General features: G+C 44.8%; 1 protein-coding gene across 1 annotated transcript in view; it reads left to right on the plus strand.

Moving 5' to 3' along the window:
• The window catches only part of LOC119453381 (cytochrome P450 3A41), a 44,637-nt gene that overhangs the window by 12,185 nt on the left and 12,707 nt on the right, over window positions 1-19,745 (plus strand). The window contains exons 3-7 of the mRNA XM_037715423.2: window positions 4,600-4,652; window positions 7,575-7,671; window positions 7,731-7,856; window positions 10,954-11,203; window positions 18,469-18,599. Coding sequence (XP_037571351.1) covers window positions 4,600-4,652; window positions 7,575-7,671; window positions 7,731-7,856; window positions 10,954-11,203; window positions 18,469-18,599 — 657 coding nt within the window. The remainder of the gene's footprint in view (window positions 1-4,599; window positions 4,653-7,574; window positions 7,672-7,730; window positions 7,857-10,953; window positions 11,204-18,468; window positions 18,600-19,745) is intronic.

Raw genomic sequence — 19,745 nt, forward strand, 5'->3', positions numbered from 1 at the left:
GCAACAACGGGTAGCCGAGAAGCGCTGACTCGTGGCTAAGGCCCGTCCACGTTACCGACACGGTAACTCGCCGGGCGCCGTTCGCCATTCGCGGGCCGCCGTTCGGCTGCGGTTTTGCTCGCGAACGGCGATATTTCGTTGCCGTACGTAGAGAGGATGACACCAGGACTCATTTGTGCGGCAGCCGCACCGCCGCTGATCGCTTGATGGCACCGATATCGTTGCTTGACCTTTTCCGGTTCCCTTCAAAGCTAAAGCGGACGGCGCTTCGGAATGAATCGCCGACGCTTAAAAGCCGCAATATTTTCCTACAGTTATTGTCCCTCTTCGCAATAATAGCTAACAAAGAGGAAAATACGCTGACATTAGCGGCGCCGTCGACTACGATGCGAGCACAGCCGAGCCAGTCGTCTGCCCTCGATAGCCGTGCACTGTAGATGAGCTCGACATGTATCGGAGCTCTCGTTCGTGTTTAACGTTTGACAGTGGATTTCGTCTTTCATAAAATGTACAGAGGGGTCCACTGTTAAAGCGAACACTGGAGCGCGTGGCTAAAGTCCCTATACCTGGATGGCTAAAGTACCGCCATCTACTCTTTCCTCCGCCGCCTCCTCTCCTAAAGCGCTTGCTTTTTTCTTTGCTTTTTGCTTGCGAAAGCCAAGTTGACGGTGGCGCACCTAGAAAGTCTACGTTGAAGCTTTCAGGCCGGGCGCGCGCCGCTGCCGCCGCCGGCGACTGCGGCTGCGCAGAGGACTTTCAACATGGCTCTGAGGCGGAAAAAGAATATAAAGTGAAAAGCGCGCGCTATCATCGTCCAATCGGAGATACAGGAGAGAGAGAAGCGGCGTTGATCAAAGGATGGCGGTACTTTTCTTATATAGGGATTTTACGCGTGGCGTCTGCTCAGTGCCACCGCCGGTCGGCAGCCGCAGCGAGTATCGCGCAGGCGCAGTGAGCGCTGTGGGCGGTGCTCTTTCGTCGTCTGCTACGGTCAGCTGCCGTGCTTCGGATCTTCGCGAAGCAAGCAGCTCGCGTAATTCGTGTTTGAACGCAGCCACTTTCCTTCCAGCTGAAAGCTTGAAAGTGACTAGATTGATGTATAATCAGATAAATGCCCTTAACATCAGCAGCAATGACTGTGCCGTCTTTTGTTCGCCTTCTCGTTTCATAAAGTAAGTATCCCTGTCATAATTTTACTTAGGTATACATGTTACGCACTATACAGCGAAAGTTTTTAGGCCTCTATACAGCCGTGTCACATATACCACCTGATATTAATCACAACATCGACTACATCATACCACCGTCTGGTGCTCTTTGGCCTTCCCTGGCCCTTGCGCCATAAAACCCCATTAATAATCATCATCATCGTTTCATATAAATTTGCCCCGCCTCAAAAAATGTTTACTGTGCACGTCGATCCCCATGATTTAACGATAACTCGTGTGATAGCTCTTTATAAATTAATATGCTCGTTAAAGGCGCTTGTGGATTCTTTGTGCAGCCTACGCACTGCAGCGACTCGAATATGCATTAGTACAAATGAGATAGGCACTACACACGGAGAAGTATTCTCTAATATAGCTGTGCCACAAAGAGACATTGGGAAAAAAAGAGATCATATTTGAATTGTAAGCTGAAACGGCAAAAATACCTGCTTGTTAATATTTTGCGTCGTCTAATTTTCCTTCAGCTTTGCAATGGCTAGCTATCAGTGTGTGGCCATGCACTCACCGGACAACATTAAAAAGGCTCACGGCTTGCTTCTCTACTATCCGAAGCGCGGCAGCAGACGGTAGCAGACGATAAAAGAATACCGCCCACAGCGCTCACAGCGCCGGCGCGAAACTCGCCGCGCCTGCTCGAAACTTCTTGCAGCCACCGGCCGGTGGTGGCGCCGAGCAGACGCCACGCGCTCCGGTGTTCCCTTTAACAGTGGACCTCTCTGTACAATTTATGCATCGCTTTATCTAGCGCAAATTACTTTGCTTGGAACAGAAGCTGCAGCCGATGTTTTCGTCGCCGGTGGAGGAGGCGCGCAGCTTCGCGGTCGTCGACTGGCCCGTCAGTCGTGCGGTGGGCGGTGCGCCGGCCGAACTGCCGTCTACTTTGGACACCTCTCGCGCGGCAGACGTTCTACGCCACTGGAGGCCGGTTCACCATCGGTATATTTGCCGCTAGCGTGGTCGTGCCTGAACCAGAAGTGAACAGTGTGTTGAGAAGTGCGTTAGCGATGACGTATTCACGTGACATTTGGAGGAGCACTCGGCGAGGATGTGAGACCAGCCGACGAGGAGAGTAGCGATGGAAAGAGCAAAACGAGCGAGAGCCGTGTTTTGATCATGAAACGCGTGTAACTCCGCTATTACGGCACTAATTCGAAAAATTATCGCGGCTGCGTGTTCGATTGTAGACTCCTGCACAACTGCAACACAACTAAATTTCGACCACTGGGTGGTTTCGAGGCCCTTTAAGGCAGTATGAGCCCATTAGCGGTGCCTCACTGCATGCTTCGCACCTCCCCAGGTATCACGTTAGTGGAGCTGCATTTCACTCACTGGGTCATTTGACACTTACGCATAAAATTTAATTCACCGCTGAAACAGAGCCTACGACTTAACTCGTGCTAACTGTAATAACTAATAAAAACTGAAACAGTAACAAAGGCCATAATGGCCAAATTGCTGAGGGAGTTAGAAAAACAATGCTTTCGCTAATACTTCATGTTAAAAGACATCGCCAAGCTTGCCCTAAAGTAATACTAGTGACGGCTTGGCCACACAGCGAGCTTTTTCTTCGCATTTCCGGCGATAGCGGTTACGGATACCGGCGGCAGCGGCGGACACCATAGCGAACCGAAACTGCTATTGGAATGAGCTAATAACATATTACGCTGTAAAAAGCATTTTTGTATCCACTCTGAATTGTCGCCTCTGTGATGTAACTGAGACTATAGAGCATTACTTCACGAGTTGTAAATACGCAATATTTTGGGAAGTGTTCCGAAGAACTGTCAAGAGAGACTTCATTTTGAATCAGCATACCATCCGATACTTGATCGCACCCCAAGGAGAAGACGTGTCTCTTGATGTGTTTTGCTTAATTGGACTACATAGCTTATGGAAGACACGCATGTTCGACCGAAACGCTGAACCTGTTGTTCCGTCGAAATTTCAGTACGCTCAAATGATTGGTCACTTGAAAGACATGTGTGACTTGACCGAGTTTCTACCGGACTGGTACCACCAGCTTGTTACGGTGCTTGTTGTTGGCACCTTTTTAAGTTCAAAGCTACTTGCAGTTTTTCGGTGTGCATGGTATGCTCAACGAGATTTTATGTCCTGTCTATATATACGATGAATATGAGATGTGTTGGCTAGTGCTTGCACGTTTTTCGCATATAGTATTTTTCTCGCATATACATGATGCAATAAATACCATGTAAGAAAAAAAAGTGGGTGTATAGCCTAGTGGTTATGACGCTCGCCTTCGGGCCATGGGTAGCCGGGTTCGAACCACGGCTTGCCAAGAAAGTTTATTTTATTGTTTCATTTATTTCATCATTTTTCTCGCTCTCTCTCTCTCTGTCTCTTTCTTTCTCTCTCTTCACATCCACTCCTCATTTCACACTCTCTGCAATTCACTTGAGACTGCTAACACTATCGCTGCATAGGGATAAACATCGGCCTTAAACAGCTCCGCTAATAATAAAGGTTTTCTTTTGACGAGCATGCTTAGCCTTCTTTGTAGCGACCGGTACGTAGCACGATCTTTACACCGAATTGAATTGTATAACGAAAAACTTTGGAGATCCCAAGGTCTTCGTTATAAAGGCACTTCACTGTGTAGTCTTTTTTTTTTTCTACCTCGTAGTGCCTGTAGGCAACAATTGTGTTTGTGCTCTGACCCTGGGGTTGAATTTTTATTTAAGAAAATGCGAAGTTGTCCCTGTACTATAGGGATGTTTAAATAAACAAATGCATGTTTAAACTAAATGTCTAAAGGGACACTAAAAGAAATAAATAAGACGAACTAGATTAATATATTACTCGTATCATTTTTTGTCAGTATATCACTTTGTTGACGAGAGAATTGCCGCGAAAGGTCCCACTGTTCCTCCTCTGTATGAACCGCCCTCTGTAAAGCGTATGAGTTGACGTGATCACCACGTTACCTCCCTCTGTGCAACTTTCTGTGAATCAGCCCATGCTTACGTCACATGAGATGTACCATGGTCCACAATGGAGGGCGCCACTCTGATTTTTTGTTTTCATAATTTTCTCGCTTACAAAAGCACTGCCATTTCTATGAATGACGAATTCGTTAGTACAGAAGGCTGACACTTCAATCCAGCTTGACTCATTATATTTATTGAGTGTATCTTTACCGACTAACTGTAAACTTCCGTCGTATTACCCTGACTTTCAGTGGAGTCTTGAGTTACTTGGAATAATACGATCTAAGTGTGATGGAAATTTGACACATTTATCATAACACGAGACTGAAGGGAATAATTGGAAAATTTATTGATTTCCTCCTGGTTTTTGAAGCCCTGAAAACATCTTTTTCTATGAATATAATCCACTTCTTTCTTTTAAGAACACCGTGGAAGTTATGGATGAGTGGTTCAAGAAATACGGAGACATTTACGGGTAAGTGAACGTTTCAATTGAAATTATTCATTCTTTTCCGCGTCTACAATGGGCTACAGAATTATCTCCCAACTTTGTGCGAATAATACGCAACTTCTTAACCTGTCCATGTGAACAAGTTTGGCTTGTACACAGTCACCTCGTAGGCAATAAATTTGAAACGGTTCACTAGTGAGTGCTGTCTAGATGCATCACTGACCTACGAAGTGGTAAAACACTTTAAACGCTTTCAGGTACTGCGTATAGAATGTAGGTTTCTTTTCTACAAAACTAGTTCACATGGTCTAGGCTTGTGCCACGCTTCTCTGCTTGTGCCATTGACTTGGCACAAGCGGAGGAGCGTGGTATTCGCAGCATACAAGAGTAGTGTAGCATTTTAGAGATAAGACGAGGACACCAAGAGAACCGTCAATGTGGATTGGACTATAAGATCATCAATAGCTCTAAATCATATCCCTGACGTTTATCAGCTTCGTTTTTAACGCTTGAAATTAAGCGTGATGAACTAGCTTTATTCTAACGAACAACTAGCGATATTCCTCTGTCCTCGCACGCCTGCACCGAAATTATAGCCACAATCATTTTATCCAACTTCTTTATATTAACAATACGTCACTATCCTTTGAAACCTTGCATTGAAGCTGCAAGAAACGGATGTGCATGGGTGACAGATCTTGCGATAACAACCCTCACTCACAAATTATTCATTTTTTGCTGCTATATTAATTGCATCAGAAACTCTGATTCTTCAATCAGTGCTTGAGTTTGCCTATGTAAAAATGATGTCACCTTTTTCTTTCTCTCTGAAAACAAGATTGATCGCTTCAGTGCTATTGTTGTAGTGAAAATGATTGACTAAATGATGCAGTGACTTATTTAATTAATTGATTTAATTGGATAATTGAATTATCACAGCTGCTACATAAGAACGGCAACTACATAGCTCCGTGCGAATAAGCTCTTTTGTTCAATGTAAATTTCTTATTTATGAGAATATTTATTATATCTGCTTCATCCATAATCTAAAACACTGACAATGGTCGCACAGGAAGCTGACTTAAGCATTCGCAAAGGTTTTTATTTTCATGGGCCTTCAGCTCAAAGGCTCTGCAGTGCTTTTGGGTTTCTTGGGAGTTGTGATTGATAGAGATCTATCCTGGACTCCTCACGTCAACCACGTAAAAAAAGCACCTGATGGCTATTGTCATCTGCGCAAATTCGTCGCAGGAAAGAACGGGGGGGTGTCCACCCAATCTGTGTTACAGTTATACAGGGTGTTGTTTGTTGGGTTCCTCCGGTAAAGCCTACCTGTTCTATCCAACACCTTCCGAACTAATTTGCGTGCAATTCATAGCATTCAGACGCAAGCTCTTAGGATATCCCTTGGAGTACCACGCAGTGCGTCAGCGGCTGAAACTATCGCTATTGCTCAAGATTATTCAATGATGGCACACATCGCCGTCTAGACAATGCGTGTACATGTTAGGCACATTGCCCGGACTCCTTGACACCACCTCGCCCCACTGACCGTGGAAAGACCCCGTACGTCCTATAACACAACTGTCAGTGCATATCGTACCTCAGTTACATCGGCGTATACACCTGTGGCCAGGCCGGTGTCTCCTCCATGGTGTTTGTGCTATCCTGAAGTACAACTCAGAATTCCAGGACTTCACAAAAAATCCAGACAAATCACCGTCTGCACTAAAACTAATGAGCTTACTCCTGCTGTACGACAAGTTCTGGCTGTGTTGTGTTTATACCGACGAGAGGAGCAACAATGCGATTCAAGATGTCACATTTGACGACGTCCACGGCTGCAGCTCACACATCTGCGCAATACTTTAATTTATTGACGCAGAGAGTCCTGGTACATGGACCATATTTTCCTACTCGAGACCGGCTTTACACAGTATGCAGGCAGTTCTCCAACGTGGAGCTCACGAACAGCTAACGTACGAAATTGTCAAACTGGACAACGACGTCAAACAGAAAGTCCACGAAACATTTTTCCAGTGGCTTCCTGGCTATTGCGGGATCAGTGGAAACGATCACGCAGACAAAGCTGACCTGAAAGTCACACCAAGAACAACACACAGCGTTCCCATTCCACTTTCCAGGACAGACGCTGCAAGGCAGCTTCGTCACCTGGCACGCAAGCTATCTTTAACTGAGTGGAACACCACAAATATGAGGCGCACCAGGCTACACGAACTGAACCCTTCCCTCCAACTCCGACCTCCACCCGGGATTCACCGACGTGAGGCATCGCTTCTATACAGCATGTGGTTGGGAGTGGCTTTCAGGAAGGCGTATTGCGCTTTCATTGGAATGACCGAAAGTGCTACGTGCGACGTCTGTGGCAGCGAAGAGAATATCGAACATTTATTGTGTCCCTGCGAACGATTTCAGTCGGAAAGACAAACATTATCGAACGCATTGCGACGACTGGATCATCGGCCGTTGTCCGTGCAGGTGCTAATTGAAGACCGTCCCCATCGCTCGTCAGCCCAAAAAGGTTTGAAGACACTGTTGGCTTTGTTGGGTGCGACTGGGCTATGTAAAGGCCTTTCAATTGCTAAGGCGCTCCGCATGCGTGCGTGAGCTCACTGTATCCTTCGTCCCCCCCCCCCCTTCCTCTCTCTATTTCATCTTTCTATTCCCTCTTTCCCGTACCCCTGAGTAGGGTAGCCAACCAGACGCATTTCTGGTTAACATCCCTGCCTTCTCTCTTTCTCTCCCACTCCTCCTCCTTCCGCCTTTCATTTCCCCTTCCCCCAGTGCAGGGTAGCAAACCAGAATATTTTCGGATTAACCTCCCAGCCTCTCGCACCCCGTTTCTCTCTCTCTCTCTTTTGCTGAGGGTAGGATTCGGTTTTTGCGGCCCTTCAACACCTGCCTGTCGTTTTCATGTCATCGCAGGATGTTCAATGGCGACGCCCCTTTTGTCTTGGTGAAGGACATTGAACTTTTGAGGCGCGTGTTCGTCAGCGATTTCGGTCATTTCGTGGACAGAGGGGTAAGTGCACTTCCTCCTTAAGACTGTTTCACGATTCACAACCTTGTCATTCCCTGCAGATTGTATGGAGATCCGTGAACGACAACCCGGCGTTTCGCAACTCGATAAGCGTCGCACGTGTGGACCGTTGGAAACCCATACGGCGCTGCATCTCTCCGGCTTTCACGGCAAACAAGCTGCGAGCGGTACGCCTAAAATCTCTTGTCTATCAGCGCGCAGTTATCACCCGCTAGCGGCGGTTATAACCCACTTCTACATTTCTCACACGTGTGACCTAGCGACTACAGTGAGTGACGTCAAGGGGACATTAAAAAGACAAATAATTCTACCTCTATTAGGAAATTATCCTTTAACAATATAAAAAAACGACGCTCTAAACACGAGAAGAGGCTTCGTAAGCAAGTAAAGGCGCAAGAGGAAAGACGGGGGGCAAAGCCGCCTTCAAGTTCCTGAACTAGCTCGCAGATACGTCATGGATTGGGATGCCGTCTACTAGGACCTAGTTAGGGTTTTTTTTTATTAGTAAACCGCGGTAGTTTGTTCTGCTCTAAGGAAGCCAAAGATCTAACATTCCAAGTTTGAGGAACTCAGCCATGCTAACCAAGATATAAAAAAAACTAAAAAACACCTTGACATCTGTGACGTCCCAGTGACTAACAGTCGCTGTAGCTTTGGCGCTAAATTAAAAAAGGAAATAAACTGAACTTTCACCTCCAATTTCTATTGCCATAATCAACCCTATTACCGCGAAATTAACAAACATAACATTTTCCAAGAGCACTTCATCAGTGTAAACTAAGTTAATGTTTCTCGGTAGTGTACCTTGATTACGGGTTCTTCTATACAAAGTGCATTGTATTATCCTTTAATGCATCTGCATTTATTTTAGTATCCCCCTTTCCTTCCTATATCTGTGAATCTCGTTATTCCTCAACGCACACTCTGATATGTGTCTGGCCTCGGCATTAGACCTCGAAGCATAGCCAATGTGAAATAAAAATGAGAGAATCAAAAACAAATCATTTTATCATTGCTTCTGTTCGAAGGGCTACAACAAAACAATAAACCACTTGCATTATGAATTTTGGAACCACTGCTTCCCAGCCGTAATGGATTGCCCGCAAGCAAAAAAAAAGTTGTGTTATAACTTCACACTTCCGGTACACAAAACAATTTAGTGGGTCGCATTAAAACCAATTTAGCATCACAAAGATAGAAGGTGCCTTATCTAGTGATGCTACAAAATCTTCAGACCTAGCGGACATCGTAAGAACGGGAGGTGTAATTGTTCGTCTCATTTCGTTAATTTTCCTGTTTCATTTATTTACTCGAAGAGGCGTACAGGCAGTACAGAGAGGAGTGGTATCAGAACAAATAAACAAGTCTAATGAAACAACGCATGGTCACAGACAGTAGTGGTGAACATTACAAGACGAGTGATGAAGACGACGGAAGCGGCAAGGCGATTCCAGTTTTGACTTGTTTTGGAATAAAAGATCAAGAGTAGAGGTTGTTCATGCTTTAAGGCAACTTTCATGCGACGGTCAATGCGGGATGGGAGGACGAGTGGCTGGGAGGCGCAAGAAGAGACATCCTCAAGTCATTCTTATTGCGATAGCAATTGTACGGACGCTGTAGTTGAATTTCGGCCCTCGTTGTCGCCGTCGGTGTCGCCGTGATATTCCGTATAAAGCCGAAGTGCGACAGGATTGCGCCGTGTGCTGTAGGTGTGATTTAAAGCATGCGAGGGTGAGTCGAGATGGATGGTGGATTGGTGAGCTGGCTTTTTCTCGTACGCGCAGTGGAGGATGTCGGGGAGGGCCGGCGCCGACTTCTTGCGTGCGCAAGAACGGAGGGGGACAGGGTAGCGCGTGTCTCCCCTTTTACTCCGTTCGCGGTGCCGCTGAGCGCGGCGCCGCTGAGTGTGGCCGCGTGCGTCCTATCTTCGAGGTAAAATGCGATGGGTTCACTGTATAGCCTACCTGAAATAGCTGATGGCGTCATGTGCGCTGTGTTCTTGCGTGCGTAGTTCACCTTGAAACGAGAGGCAACACAAGGGGGAATTCGCTCACCGCTGCTGCCGCTCTTCATCACCGCAGCGTACCAAAAGCAAGTGTCTACGGTCACTGAGTGAAGTACGTTCGTTTTCCCGTGTGCGCGTGACACCGTGCTTGGTAATTTAGTTAGTAAGTGAATGTTTACAGCAGCTTGTAGAGCTGATAAGTGTACTACCCTTACGGCGTATAGATATATAATTTGCTATTGCAATCAATGCTTCACCTGTCGGACGGAACTACAAGTTTTTAGTTTTATAAACTTTGTGGAACAAGCATACGTAGGAAATGCGTCGTCGGCAAGGTTACGGAGATACCTTCGGGCAAGAGACGATAAACATTCCACAATACTCAGATCACACCTACGCCTTTGCCGATATGGGAAGGTATGTTTTCGTCTGAAAACCTTGTGGGGTGACAACGATGAAGCAGTGAACAAAGAGGTGGGTAGGTGGTTGCGCGCCGGTAGCACTGGAATGCTTACGGCTTTTGTGCAGCACTGTTTCAAATGAAGGTGGTTATAATAAAGCGATATCTGTGTTTCGCCGAGATATACCCGCGTATCCTTGGCTCTATAGCTAGCGACAGGAATGGTGAGTCTGTATATACATTTATAGCGAATGCTGCATACCATGTTATGTGGAAATACCTGTGGTGTGGTACGTTTCTCTAAGATCTACAAACAGCCGTGGTTGAGCTTTTATGTTTAGGTTAACCATAGGTGACGCTGCACACTCAAAGGCAGCTGGCAAATATATCATTATGCCATTGTAACTAGCGCGTGATCCTTAGAGAACAGCTCATGCTAACGTCGATAGACTTAAAGGTCGAATATTAGGATCCCAAGCTGCTAGCCCACGTTTTCACTGAAGCATGAGGGCTGGTATTTTTTATATTCTGGCCCAGTATGGCAGTTTAATCGAATATCTGCGTGAAGTAGGCAATAATAAACTATTTTTTGTACGTATGTTCTTGTTCTGTTAATAATGTTTATTATCTCTTCCCCGAAATGTTGGGGAAGATGTTGTTCCTAGCATTTTGTGTGATGATTGAAGTTTTTGTGATCCAACTCCTAGTGAAAATTATTTACACGCGGTTATTGCCAATAAAACGTGAACCTCTAACAACAGAGTGTGCATTGCATATTGTATTGCTGACAGTAAGATTAATAGCGATACCTCATAGATTAATTTCGAGAAGCGTGCCATTAACGATTCTACTTGACCAGTTTGTTCCAGGCATGGTCGAAGCCGTGGACAGCTTCTTGGAGATCCTCGAGGAGCGAAGCGTTCGCGAAGGCCCGTCTGGTGAGCAGATCGACGTGCGACCTTACCTGAACACCCTGGCGTTCGACTTGGTGGCCAGGACCACGTTCGGTATGCGTCTCGACGTCCAGAAAAACCCGACCAACCCGCTGTTCGTGCACGCCACGTCGGTACTTCCAGGAACACTCGCCACCCTCTTCCGCACGGCGATGCGTAAGTTAGTTCATGGATCGGTTCATGGATCAAGGTTCAGATCGGTCATGTTAAGTAAACACCGTGATCATCATCACTAGCCCATTTGCATGCCCATTTATGGATGTAAATTGCAGCTGAAGATGGATTAACATCCTTGCTAAAAAGCTCATAAGATCAATGTCGAATGATCGAACACAAACGTACAGGGGGGTCCCATATAAAAATCCATACATTCCTACATATCATATGCAGAAGAGCATCACAAATAGAAAGATGTATATTCCCATATAAAATTCGGTGGTCTGTACCATATATATATATATATATATATATATATATATATATATATATATATATATATTTGTGCATATCGTCGTTGTCATCTGTACATACGACTCATCATCATCGTTTGTCTCGTGCGGTGCTTCGTCTTGCTTCGGGCGGCTGCTCGGAAATAAGGGCATCGCATCGGTCGACGACTCACAATATACATACATATACATATATATATACATATATATATATATATATATATATATATATATATATATATATATATGGGAATATACAGGCTTCTATATGTGGTCCCCATATGTTCTAATAATTCAGGACTTGTCTAATATGATATCTGGAAATACGTGAGCTCTGATGTGATTCTTTAGGTTGGTGTATTTATGTGGCACTCATATCATATGTGGAAGCATACGGTTTTTTTATATGGGCCCCCATATGGTTCATCTTGTGCCCCTTTTTATTCCTGAGGGTTTATTGGACGGAGTTCTTTAGGTGCGTAAGCATTTATATGCCTGCTCAGCGAGGAAAACCAAGCATCCATCCATTCATCACGTAAGACGATCGCTTACAAGATAGCGTCCGACAGCAGCGAGCGGATTGACCTACATGCTGCCTTTCGCACTAAGCGGCGAGAACACAGCGCACACGAAGCTATCAGCACTTGGTGCACTCTGTCCCCATCGCCGGTCGCTTTCAAAATAGGGCCCGCGCCGCCGCGCCGTACGCAGATGCTGCCGGTGTACGGTTCGTAATAGTTCGACGGGGATGGAAAAGGCGCTAAAGGCTTATAATGATCGGAAAATTTTAAGCGCACCTGGCGCCCCCCCCCCCCCCCCCCTGCGGTAGTTTGCTTGAATCATCACTGCACCTTGCGCTGCTATCCGCAGTAGTTGGTTGCCCCGCAGCGCTGTCTTATACTGCTCGGATCAAGTTCCACAGCATTGATAATGACACCAGACTGCCTGGAGATGAGCCAGTGGCACAAAGTTTCTGCATGAATTTTTTTAGACTGCGGCACTTGGGGACCCGTTCCTGCGGCGGGAGTCGGTGTCGGCGTTGAAGGGAAAGGGAATCGCAGCGGGGGGGGGGGTGAAAGACGCGAGCAGGAAAGCGGAGAGGAGGCTGCAGGGGCGCAATCAGGAGGCGGAAAGCGGGTGAGGGTGTGGTGAAAGCGTGAGAAAAAGAGCATAGTGCGGCAACGATGGCTACGAGATGGGCCAAAGTAGCGCGCGTCGTCTAGTATAATTGACGGCGGTGACTGCTGTGAATCGTGCCCACGCGTCACCCACGTGCTTGTTCTCGCGATCTCCAGATTAGCGAGGCAGTCGCGCCACACTTAGCTCCGTTTGCAACCGGCCCCACGAGTCCGATTGTCCGCGGCAGCCAATATATCGCGCCATGAAAACACGTATACAACAGCGCTCAAATTTCGCATTACGGAGTATCGTCATCATCAGTGAATTTTTTTTTCACTGCGTAAGCATTTCACGCCTACCCAACGAGGAAACCTCTCCCGTCCGTCCACCACGCAACGCGAATCATTATAAAGAAAGTCGTGTATAAAACACATAAGTTTGAAAGTAAAAAGAATTAGCGTAGCTTGTACGTATGGCGCAAGGCTAAAGAAACAGCGAAGCTGATCGGCACCTAGCACTACCAAGTCATGCCCAGCATTTTCCGAAATTTATTTATTAGTGATTGATTATCGATTACCTATTGATTGACTATCGATTAGCTATCGCAAGCTATTGGCCACGTATTTGAGCTAGGCTAAGCGCTACTATAGCCGATATTCTAGTTGAAATTAAGAGGAAAAAAATGGAGCGGGGCAGGAAATGTGATGTGTAGGATGGATAACCGGTGGACCGTTAGAGTTACAGAATGGATACCAAGAGAAGAGAAGCGCAGTCGAGGACGGCAGAAAGTCAAGTGGGATGATGAAGTTAGGAAATTTGCAGGCACAAGTTGGAATCAGGTAGCGCAAGACAGGGGTAATTGGAGATCGCAGGGAGAGGCCTTCATCCTGCAGTGGACATAAATATAGGCTGATGATGATGATGATATTGAAGTACTAGCAAGTCATCCCAAGTTTATTGATTATTGATCGATTAACAAGTAGCTATTGATTGGCTATCGATGATTGACTAAGCTTAAGCAGTCCCAACCATGCTTAGCTAGACTTGACCAGGCACAACTTCGCCAGTTCACATGGGTATGACACGCCGCGGTGGCTCAGTTAGCTATAGGCGTTTGCTCCCGGGCACGAGGTCGCGGGAGCGGATCCCGGCCGAGCCGGCCGCACTTCTATGGAGGCGCAATGCAAAAACGCCAGTGTGCTTGCGTTGTAATGCACGTTAAAGAATCCCAGGGGATCAGAATTAATCCGGAGCCCTCCACTACGGCGCCTCATAATCAGTACTGGTTTTGGCACGTAAAACCTCAAGAAGAAGACACATGGGTATGTGCCATTGCGCTCGGACCCTTTCTGCACTACCGTCAGGATCGGTCCACATTTTCTGTTCGCGGTTGACACATTACGCCCGGCGCAAACAGCTCCACTCTTAAAATTGTGGCGTTGGTGAGTTTTGAGCTTACGACCCCACGCTCAGCAGCCGAGTATCTTACCCGATGGGCTAAACACGCATGCTTATAGCAGGTGAACATATCCGAAGCATATCAATGTGTTGTACCTGCGGTACAAAACTGTTCTCAAAGGAGAACAGTTTCTTGAAGGCTTTGTTGAAAGATTTCGTGATGGCGGAATAAAAGCCATCTCTATGACCATAAGTAGAGCCGTCTTGCTGCATTGTAGACGTCAGGAAAATTCCGATTTTCCGAAAATATATTTCCAAACACGCAAAATTCCCGATGCGTTTCGATGGTCGCGGGATGCGGCTTCCGTTGGGACGTTCCTTCACCAGCCGAAATGCCACAGGTCTCTGAGGTCTCACGTGCTTCACGTCGCGCAACAGAGATAAGCAGCCAATGTGTTGATAAGGAACAATGAGGGGTTAATGGGTTCATCGTGGTTGATAATGGTTCGGCGAGAATGGATAAGGTGCTAAAGAGCGACAAGGGACTTTATTGGTCGGAGCAGTTATGATAAGGTTAATAGGCGTCGATAAGGGTTGATAGGGTCAGATAAATTCCGATAAGATTTATAATAACCGATAAATGTTCATAAAAGTGGGATCATATCCGAAAAGGTTGAAAAGGAGAGATAAAGGATGACAAGGATTGGATCAATTGTGATATGGTTGGTACCGACCCATAAGGGTTGATAAGGCTCCGGTCGAGTCCGATAATGCTGATAACCACACATAAGGGTTATTAAAGATAGGATCTAGTCCTATAATGTTGATAATGACTGATAAAGGTAGATAAGGGTTTATAATGGTCGGATCAAGCTTCATAAAATTGATAATGCCTCGGGTTGTATACTGATAAGCAAGTGGTTCAACGCTTAGCATACTTGTACAGCTTCCACAGGAGTTCCTGCGTGAATTTTTTTACGTCAGTCTCTCACTTTCTCACCTTCCTTCGGAACTCACCAAGAGCTTCAATGCTATAGCTTCCGCTATATACAGAATCGAACCCGGATATATCGAATCTGAAGGGGATCACAAAAAAGTTCGTTATGTAGGTAATTGGATGTATAAATAATAGGCCCTGATGCAAACGGCGGCTTACCGATTGGTGCGTGCGAGGACCGCTAAGTTAATGCACTCAACTCGGGGGAAAAAAAAGCAAACACACTTTATTTACTTGCAAAAAAAAATGCTGGATCACTGTCAACTTTGTTGCAAAGTCCAAGTTGGTTCTTTTCTTTAGACTTGCAGGGGCCATCGCTTACTTAAAATTAACTCACGAATTGGCACTCAACCCACACGACGACGCCACGAAAATCGGAAAGGAGGAATGTTGGCGTTCGAGGTGGCACGCGGGCTAGCCGAAAAACTCCACAGGGCTCTACTGACTTCCCACACGACCCACTCGGCTCAACTGACTGCACATTCTCTTCTCCACCTCCAGGCGCTAGATGACCTCAAAGTGCTTAAAGAAGTGCACTTTTAGGTCTTCGGCATGGCGCCGTGTTCGATATATTGAATGTGCTAGTTAAAGGGCGTTCTATGTACGTGTGCACCAGCGCTTTACATTTGCATGTGATTTTCAAGGGGTGTTTACAGCTGTACGATGTACACAATATTTCGTTATATGGGGGTACGATATATCCGGGTTGGCATGCATCTATTCAATATTTGTTTACGTTCGCCTAAAGGACACAAAGAAAGTACTAAGTATGTAATCACTACATGTATTTATTATAAAAACGTACTGTGGTAATGAATATATTGAGGCCTAATTACGAAGTAAAGCCAGAGCATGTGTTGTGGTTGTTCAGGCTAACTTTAGTTGCGAGTGTGTATAGCATTCGGCTCCAACGACGACGAATATCCCGTACGTTGCATTTTGCGAATCTGCCAAGCTTTCATTTTCTCTAATTGTGCCTGTTAACGAAGTTCAAACCCTCCAAAATACTTGCGTGAATCACTTTGCCTTCTATATCGCAATGTCATCCTTACATATAAATATCCATTAAAGGAATCTGTATCCCGCGCCAGCTACGATGCTGTGGATAGGCTACAGACTTTTTTCTTTTTTCGCATGCAAGCAACAATGAGGGAAACATTGAGGAAAAGCTTGAAACTTGCTCACTATCAATTCTCATCCAGAAGAAAAAAAATTCATTAAGAATGACCAGAATAATTTAATGCGAAATTTGAGCGCAGCACTATGTGTTTTTATTTCGAGATATATTGAGGCAAAGAATTTCAGGGCCACATCACTGCACCCGCTCACAGTGGGCCAGTGCTGTCACCACCTTCACTGAGAGAGAGAGAGAGACAGCATGGGAATATTGGCATGCAACAGCGTGACTTTGGCCTAGATAAAGTTGAAGAAGAGATGAGGGCAAGTGCTTCAACTTTTCTCTTATGCAGTTTCACCACGTTCAAAATGACACTGCTACATTTAGAATAATTCGATTTATTTTACCCTCAGATCAGGTCGGCATTTTACATAGGGGAACCAGCCCATCAGTCACACAACATAAATTTACATAAATATGGAACAAAACCTTACCTGTTCAAAATGGGAGTCAGTGTGAAGCTCTCATGGGAGTCAGTATAAAACGTCTAGCCGTAGTTGCAGCTGTTAGTCCAATCAGTATAAACATATTACATAGCAATCGCAACACACGTAAGGGTAACTGACTCATTTACAAAATAATATCACGCAATAAAGAGAAATCAATTAGGCCCCATGGAGAAATACATTTTTGAATTTCCTTTTTAGGCATCGTGGCTTTGTTCACTCCATTTTATTGGCAGGTGTTATGATAGTTTCAATAGGGTACGTTTTCACATATTCTTACAGGTGAATATCCATATTCAACTACATTTGAATATTAAACTTACTGCCATCAGACAACCACAAAATCGATTTGTCCTTCGAAGAAAGACCCATGTGTTACATTACATAATCCCACATTTTGGTTTGTAGGGGAACATACAAGCTTTCGTACAGAATCCCATACCGACATGTACGATGGTAGTGTGCAGCAAAGATGGTGCTCCTCTACCGGCAGTCATAGTTGCACCTGGAATGGAGCCGTTGTTGCTGCTTATCGTGGTAGGAACAGGGAAGAATGCACACCTATACCAAAATGCCACTTAAGCAAAACGCAAGGTGTTGACTATTTAGACAATCTTCTAAGTAATACCTTTTTGCAACTATTCAGTCGTTGAATTACGCACTATTTATCGGTCCCTGCGAGCATTGAGACCCTTGATGTGGTATGCAAGTAGTGATTCGACTTATATAGGCACCGGTGCTATCCTTACCAGGCGCACGTTAGCCTTAGTTGCTTATGTGCCATTAAACCCATCATCAACAACAACAATATACTTACCACCGTTCCGGTGATCGACTTCGTACTCTACGGTGTTTTGCAGAGAAACAACACACAGTACCTGGATATTTTCTGTGCAACTTATGTGCGCCTTGAAGTGCGTAACACGTTCCTTACAACTAAGCTTTCCTTTTCTTCCTCCCAGGAGTTTGACACGTCTGCTCGGTAGGTTCCTCGCCTAGTAAAGCGGGCCGATCCCTGAGGCAGTGTGATACTGAACTAAGGCGATCCCAGAGACAGTGGAATCCACTGTCGAATGAGTCGCATGGTGGGATCACGTGTTCTAGTTACTGTGTGTCTCACCAATTCGTTTCCGCGGATGTGTGGCGTGTTTCTCCTTCTTTTTTTTCCATTAGCTGGCTTGTATAAATTGCTGCTTAACAGTGTTCCGTAGTTTTTAAATAATGCTAAAGCTGTCTTTGGCAATAATTTTCTGACAAATGAAGACGTAATAGTAATATCGATGCTTTGTGCCGCAACTTTTTCGCGAGAAAGTGGTGGAGAGCTCGCGAGCTCAACGGCAGTGGGCCCACTTATCGTAGCCAGCACTACATTAACAGGTCTTGACTTCATAAGAATCAGTAGCATTGAGTCAATGAGAAATTATGGATATGGGGCCCATTGGTTTCTTCCATCAACACTTTTTTTCATTTTACCGAAAAAGGTAAGTTCGCTAGTATGGATTGCAAAATGCAATACTTGGATTCACTGAATAATTTCTCGCAGTTCGGGAGAATTGGCAAATTTCAATAATAAAAAATAAAGCACCAAGTTCACTACTACGTTACTCGGTAACAAAACCAAATATCGCAGTTCTATAAACCCTATCCGCTATAGATTGCCTAAACCGACAAATATTATGAGTTGGCTTAGAGCTTTCGTACTTTGATTAGGCAAATCAATCAACTGCGAATTATAGCCAGCTGCTCACATGTGAACATCCAAGAGTGCGGTCGCAGAGTGCTTATACGTGTTCTGTGTTACTTTTTATTTTGTTTTTGCATACAAATGTGAGCAGAGCTCTTTTCGGACGTGAAAGGCTGCGTGCCTCTCATGCTGACCCTGGAACGATGGCTCGGGTACGATGCGTTCCTGTCACTGGCCGATTGCGCCAAACCCGCCATCGAAATGCGGAGAAAGGACTCGAAGGTAAGCGAAGTGAACGCAAACATCTTCTGACCACTAAACTGCGTTTTCATAATATTGAGAGCAACTGATGCGCGCCAGACATTATCATGAATGGTGTTCCTAATACATTATCATGAATACATCAGTTTTTGGGGTCTTAAGCTCTTGGAAGCATTACCGCTAACAGCAACAATTTGAACATAAAGGAGAAGGTGAATTGCCTTGCCTAGGCCAAACCTGATCCCAATCCAATAAAATATACGTGTTTAAGAAACATTGAAATGTTGGCAGTATAGCAACAAGCAATATATAAGTCCTTAGTGTCGTCAGAGTAATAAAGCTGTTTACGAGAAGCGAGGAAATTTGGGACTCTGGATGACATTCCGCGAATAATTACCAGTTCATGTAGCGATGTATTGAGACCACACAACATTTTGTGATAAACGAAAATACTACGTCATCTAGATTGAACAGTCGTCTTTTGTTTTACTTGAGTTTAATCGGTCCTCTGACTTTAAGTATTACGTTTTATTTTTTAAAATCTACTACTTAAAGCGTTTCAATGTCTTTTCGTGCATTTGCTAACCTAAAGTGTGCTGTTCTTTGCACCTTTCGATTTATTTATCGCATCTGTAAAGTTAAGATTATTTTGCAACACGCTGCTGTAACACTGCATGCGGTGTCCATTGAATCTATTTATTACTATCTCGCTTGTTTGTCTTGTTTATTTTTGATGAAATATTGGTATACCAAGTGCTTATACGTGTCGCTCTTGTAATGACCCTGATGTAATTAAGGAACAATAAATAAAATGAAATTAACCGAACTGAACTGAAGCACCGATTGGCCGATGTGTAGCTTCTGACTAAATATCAAAAACAACATTAAATTTATTTATCGGTCATTTCATTTAAATGAAATAACTTACATAAGTATAGTATGCTAAATCAAAGAAATCACGTAAATGTTATGTGTAAGCCAAGAATTTAATAAGGGTGAACCAGTTTTTACACACTTTAACTTCCACCTTAACACACTGCGGTATTTATTTTGTGTGCAGTTACTGAGTTAAAAAGTTGTTTCCTCTAAATTTAAGAATGTTTCACAATGTAGAGCAGCAATAAAATGAGGAATACAAGAAGTCCTTCCTATTTCAGAATACTTTCA

Source organism: Dermacentor silvarum, chromosome 5 (assembly GCF_013339745.2).
Source record: "Dermacentor silvarum isolate Dsil-2018 chromosome 5, BIME_Dsil_1.4, whole genome shotgun sequence".
NCBI lineage: Eukaryota > Metazoa > Arthropoda > Arachnida > Ixodida > Ixodidae > Dermacentor > Dermacentor silvarum.